This window comes from Oculina patagonica, unplaced genomic scaffold (genome assembly GCF_052425735.1).
Source record: "Oculina patagonica isolate OP01 unplaced genomic scaffold, crgOcupat unplaced1198, whole genome shotgun sequence".
Classification (NCBI taxonomy): Eukaryota; Metazoa; Cnidaria; class Anthozoa; order Scleractinia; family Oculinidae; genus Oculina; species Oculina patagonica.
This window is the reverse complement of record NW_027557191.1, coordinates 1-6275: the sequence shown is the minus strand read 5'-3', so window position 1 is coordinate 6275 and position 6275 is coordinate 1. Positions and strand designations below refer to the sequence as shown.

Sequence of the window (6275 nt, the reverse complement as noted above, 5' to 3'; positions counted from 1 at the left end):
CACGCCGGGTCAGCTGTCGGCAATTTTTAGTCACGCCAATGTCGCCAAAGATGGCGGCCTGGCCGTTGTTTTTACTGGTAGACCTGGGAACTAGTTTACAGGGGTATATAAAGCGCTCGATTTGCAACCTGCGCGGACTGCAACCTGCGCGGACTGAATCAAAAACGAATTGTCGTGAGAGCGCGAAAAAAAAGGTTTATTTTGGTACCAAACTCGACGGTAAAAGTTAAATATGTAATAATTCCTTCGCTCTCTGCCTTAGCCCCATTATGGCGCTAAAAGGAACCGGCCTGAAAATGACTACCTTCAGCTTCAAAAGGCTTTTTCGTTCTTCTGAACACAGAGTCGAGTGCTAGAATTTTGGAAACTTCAAACCTTCGGTAAGAATCGTATGTTTTTTGTTTTGGCGATTTTGCTTTACTTTTACAGAAATATTGCTTTTCTTCGGGGTATTTTGTATCAGATGTTCATACGAATCGGCTAGTGCTTAAATTACTTGTCTTATTTTTCTGAATCTTCGACACCAGCGATGCCTATTAGGCGAAATGCGTGTAACCGCTTTGCCGTAGGAAAATTCGTGAAGGCAAGGAAAAGCCTACAGGAAGAGCTTGCGAAAGAGAAAGCCAGCATCTCAACAGAGGTGAAAACCTTGCAGCGAAAAGTTCAGAGACTGAAAATAAGGTGAACTTAGACTGATAAGCTTCTAGCTGTTGACGTGAAAATTATTGATCCACGACTGCAATCCGCTTCTATTTCTGTTTGATTTCCTCCTCATGTTTACATATTCTTTGCTCAACTATTGATGATCATTTAATATATATGTTTTCGCTTTTTTGTCCGGTATTGGGCCTTCATTTAAATAAAGATCGACCTTATTTTGTAATACGATCCAGTAAGAAATTCTTCTTCGACAATAACAATATAAGTAGTCACGCAGTTGAGGAGAAATCGTCATTTGATCTAGGAAAAACTTGCTTGTTTGGTTTTGTTATTGAAGGCGTATCAAAGTGAATCAAAATGGACGATAAAAGTGCATTCAACTGCACGCAGTTTAATATTTGAAATATAATTGAAATATATTTACATATTTACACACAGAATCGTTGCAGCTCTGTGATTTTGACAAACACAAAGATATTTATCCGAAAGTATACCAACAGATTTAAGCAACAGCATGTATGCATGGATGCATGTGGAGAAATTTGTCTTGAAATGAATGGGTAAGGTTTTAAAAACAATGGAATGCTTTTTGCCAGCTTGCTGTGATATTATAAGGGCGGCCACTTATAAGATAAAGTGTGGCATAATCTTTAATAATCAGCCTGGTCATAATTGCATCTTCTGTTGAAACCTCCCATTAAAAAATAGAAATACAAAAATCTGATCAAAACAGATTTTAAAAGCAACATGCTACAATAGTATCATACCTTTTATACATGTGATATTTATTAACGGACGATAATCAAGGATAAGTAACATGTAGCAATAATCACTGCAATTGCATAGATAAAAATTAAAACTATACCAGTAGGTTTAAGCAACAGCAACAGCATGTGGAGACATTTGTCTTGAAATGAATGGGTAAGGTTTTAAAAACAATGGAATGCTTTTTGCCAGCTTGCTGTGATATTATAAGGGCGGCCACTAATAAGATAAAGTGTGGCATAATCTTTAATAATCAGCCTGGTCATAATTGCATCTTCTGTTGAAACCTCCCATTAAAAAAATAGAAATACAAAAATCTGATCAAAACAGATCTTAGAAGCAACATGCTACAATTATGACTTTTATAACAGGTGATATTATATTAACAGTCAATAACCATGGATAAGTAATTTTATAGTGCTGAGAAGGACCACTGCAGTCCACATATTCATGATGAAATGATAAAGTTAGATGTTCTGAGAACTTGTTAAACTTGAGCTTCATATGCCTCTTCTTAGAAATCACAACCTCACTCTGTTGTTGCGAGGGTTGTACCCATGGGGAACTTGCAGCCCACCTGTGCTTAGGTGTAAGATAAGGTAATATAATTTGTAGATCCCCCCTCAAAAATAATGCTTGGGGGTATTTTTTCAAAGTACTGTTGAAGGAGGCAGTGGCAAAATCCAAAATACCAAAAACATTTGCAGAGGTGCCACAGGATACCTGTCTTGGGAGACTGGTCACTGCCCTAAAATGTGAAGTGAAGACTGGTTACTTGGCCAAAAAGGTCCGGAAATGGTTTGACGAGACACAGGGTAAGCAAGGGGATTTACAGTATTGTTTTACGGGCAAAAAGTCACGGTTGTTTTGTCACAACTTTGCAAGGTTGTTGACTTATTTGAGGGAGGAGGGAGACGGTCAGAAACAACGGCAGACTGTGCTCGCCCTAGCTTATGTTGGGTTAAGGCTGAGGGATTTGTGCTCGATCATCAATCGATTTGAAGTGGAAGATACTCATCTTGAGCAACTTCAGTCCTTAGCACAAGAGTACTACCATGCGAATGCACTACTGTTACCCACCTCCATAAATCCTACTATCTGGACCATAGGCCATGTTGTGCCTGCTCATGCCAGGCAGGTCTATGATAAATATGGTCAGGGTCTTCTAACTGTTACAATTGAAGGTAGGGAAGCCAAACATATAGCTTTGCTTAAGTTAAGTGCAAACACTATCTACCAACATCGATGGGCTGAAATATTCAGGCATGAATTTATTATGTTGGTTTGGTTACCTGAACAACATCATGAACCTTGCCCCCACACTTGTAGTAAAGAGGTTTACATTCCTCAAAGGGTTTTTAATGACAGTAACTATTGCTACTGTGGACTGCATAAAGCTGATCCTACTGACAAGAGTTGAGATCATCTCATGACACTAATCCATAAAAGTGTAAAAGAAGGAAAAATTGTTGCAGGATTATCTTAGTTTCAGGAAGTATTAAAATCATGCAACAGTGAAGTTATGTGAATTGTCAAATGCAGCCACCACATTTGGTTATTAGAGTGATTAAACAGCACATGATCAACAGTAATAGGCTGTTGTTGTCTGTTTTTGTTTCAGAAAATTCAGCATTTCCTTCAGAATCTGTTGACTCACAAATGACTGCACAGAACTCCATTTATGTAACTTTACCGTGATTTATAATGTCATAATGCATGGTGGCCACTCTGAGAGTTGAAACAGTGAACACCTACATGTAAAACATTTCTGGGTATTTTGCTGTGACCAATTAAACCCTGGTTGAGCCACACACACACACACACACACACACACACACACACACACACACACACACACACACACACACACACACACACACACACACACACACACACACCAAAAAAACCACAAAACTAATTATTTTTAGAGCTTGCAGTTTATTCATCTCCCACCTGCCTGGTTTTCTTTCCAACAAATAGTTATTAACACTTTTCATAATTTCACTGTAAATATAGCATAACAATCCTATAAGATAGCCAGTACCTTGCATAGTGGATAATAATTTCATAATTTCACTGTAAATATAGCATAACAATCCTATAAGATAGCCAGTACCTTGCATAGTGGATAATAATTTCATAATTTCACTGTAATTATAGCATAACAATCCTATAAGATAGCCAGTACCTTGCATAGTGGATGTCTCAGACACAACAAAGATGCCTAGTGACAAAAAGGGGTACTTGTGTCTTCAGATATCACCAATTATTATAATTACTAAATTATTACTTAATTAGAGAGCAGTGGCTATCAGTCACTATAATTATTATTCACTGGGAATACTGTCAAGACTCCTTCAGGCCCAGCAGTAACAGACTAATAACTACTTGCAAAAAAAAAAATAGTAATAAACCAAAAAAAAAAAACATTTGTATCACCTTGTTCAAGATGCTTAAGGATTTTGCCTAGTGGGAAAACAGGGAGCAGAGGATTGCCACAACTCCACATGAATAAAAAAGGAGCGATACGTGTAAATAACTGAAGCATAACCTTTCTGCTAATTAAAAGCAGTCACTTTTAGGGCAGACTGAGAGACAATACTTTTTGAAAGAAAAGTACATCAGTTACAATGTATTTGTAAGAAAACACTTTAAAATAGTTTGTATATTTCAAAATACGGTAAAATAAAAAAAGAGATGGTAATTTCATGTTTTTACTACCCATGAAAACTGTACCCAAACTCATTCCAACAACCATAATTGCAAGCGAGAGTCACCTGTTTTCGCTTGCAGTTATAGCCTATCACAAAAGAGGGGAGAGGAACGGTTTAGGGAGGAGGGAGAAACGGCCAAAAAAGATAGGGAGGAAGGAGAAAGGAAGCAAAAAAATAGGGAGACGGGAGAGCGAGCGTGAGAAGGGAGAAGGGAGATTTATTTTTTTAAAGTTGACATGCTTCTTGATCGCTCTTAATTCAAGGGCCTCATCGACCCATCGACCCACAGATAAGAGCATTTGACCAGTTTTTACTTGTAGTCTTGACAATTTCTTGCCCTCTCCTCGTTCGGTCACCATTTGAACCGTGCCCAGTCTTTGCCGAGCGCTGATGACGGCAGTCATCCGTCTCATTTTCCCAGTTTTTTGTGTCTTTTGTTTGGCGTCGGCTTTGAGAGGTGGAATACGGAATTTTTTAAGGGCTTGTTTACAAGCAGGTAGGGTAACCCTAGTGCTAGGGTTACCCTAACAAGAGAGTTAGAAGATAGTCCGGGTTTACAAGCAAAAATTCGCAAATAGGGTAACCCTACTGCCCTGGTCAACTTACACCGGTTACGCTTCAGTTAATCTTGTAAATATAGCATGTAACAGGTAATAATCGTAGGGCCAAAACCGATTTTCCTTTTTTGGTACGCAGTTTATCAGTTACAGTAAAATCATATTTCAATTTCTAAGGCATGGAACATGTTTAGTAGTTGTTGAAGGAAAATGCATCCCACCTCAGAATGATGTCAAAATGCAAGGAAATGGCACTTGAGAAAACCTAAATTTTGAAAATTTCCTGTGAGGCACGCCTCCAGTACCCCCCACCCGAAATTCTCATTAATGGGCTCCTGCCTTCATACGGTATTTAAAATAAATTTTGCAAACATCAAAGTGTTAGGCTCAAGTGACAAAACCGAAATGTAGTGCGGGAAGAACTAGATGATAATGAAAACGTGTTTTCCTTCTATTTAGGGACGGACCATTATTTTCTTGGAGGGGGGGGGATGAAAAATTTTCCTCTGCAAACTTTTTTTTTAGTTTATGCACCTCTGCAAACATTTTTTTTCGAAATTCTTTCTATTTTTGTTATACATATCGCTTTTGCAAATAATTTACCTTGTCTTTCCAGGCCCTGCAAACAATTTTTTTCAATATTTTTCATCCCCCCTCCAAAAAAATAATGGTCCGTCCCTTAGATCTGTGGAAACGAAGTATACTGCAATGTAGTAACACATCAAATAAGGTCAAATAAGCCTCTTCAGTAGAGAACTAATCAGGGAGAACGGTGAAAAAACAGGGAGGAGGGAGAAACGGCCGGAAAAATCAGGGAGGAGGGAGAAAATAGCGAAAACAATAGGGAGATAGGAAATTTAACTGCCCGTTCCTCTCCCCTCACAAAAGGCCTCTCCCCCTACTCACAAGCACCTGTGCTTTAAATCCTTTACGCTTCCCCCCAAAGTTTTTCTTAAGCTTCTGACTGCAACTTCACTCTGAGGGATGCCAGCAAACTTCGAAAAATCGCGAAGGAGACGGTTTTTGTGGGTATATTTAATCACTCTGTCCTCCACTGAAACGCCAAAAGCTGAAGGTCCCCCCTGGACAGACTTCATAATAATTTCAAAGATTTCTTCGGGGGAGGTCACGCTTCAACTCTATGGTCCATGGATTTGAAGCCTTCGGGTTTGCGGACAACCGCCTTCTCATCCCATTTAGCCACATCAGAGCTTCTGATGTGATCATGGGCCATGCTGGGAGGGAAGACATTAGTGATCTGTCCATACCATGTACCCCATCCTTATACCGGCCGTAGACATTCAGCATTAGCCGACGGGCTTCCTCTCTAAAATCGGAGAAATTCGAGATAGAAGGCCGCAAAGCAGTAAATTTACTTATCGACATCTCCAAAACTTCCTCCAAACTAACTTCTGACCCTTCATCTTCCTCGATTTCCACACTCTCCACAGAAACTTCTTCGATTATTTGTTCGGAAGAGAAACGTTCTCTTCCAGCCGCCATTTTGTTTTGGGTAAGACCGCTGGTTTGACCGCGGTAACTAAATGACGACTTTTTTGAGACAGCTGACCCGGCGTGA

General features: G+C 39.3%; 1 protein-coding gene and 1 long non-coding RNA gene across 2 annotated transcripts; one reads left to right on the top strand and one right to left on the bottom strand.

The window, feature by feature from the left end:
- Positions 1-2024: 2024 nt before the first annotated feature.
- LOC144639690 (uncharacterized) lies at positions 2025-3292 on the top strand (the record flags this gene model as incomplete). Its single annotated transcript, XM_078498970.1, has 1 exon — positions 2025-3292. A coding segment is annotated over one exon (821 nt), but the record flags the coding sequence as incomplete, so codon positions are not given.
- Positions 3293-3343: 51 nt separating this feature from the next.
- LOC144639689 (uncharacterized) lies at positions 3344-3680 on the bottom strand. Its single transcript, XR_013568196.1, has 2 exons — positions 3614-3680; positions 3344-3469 (listed from the first exon to the last, which is right to left on the bottom strand). It is a non-coding gene; the product is annotated as an uncharacterized LOC144639689 (long non-coding RNA).
- Between the last annotated feature and the right edge of the window lie 2595 nt (positions 3681-6275).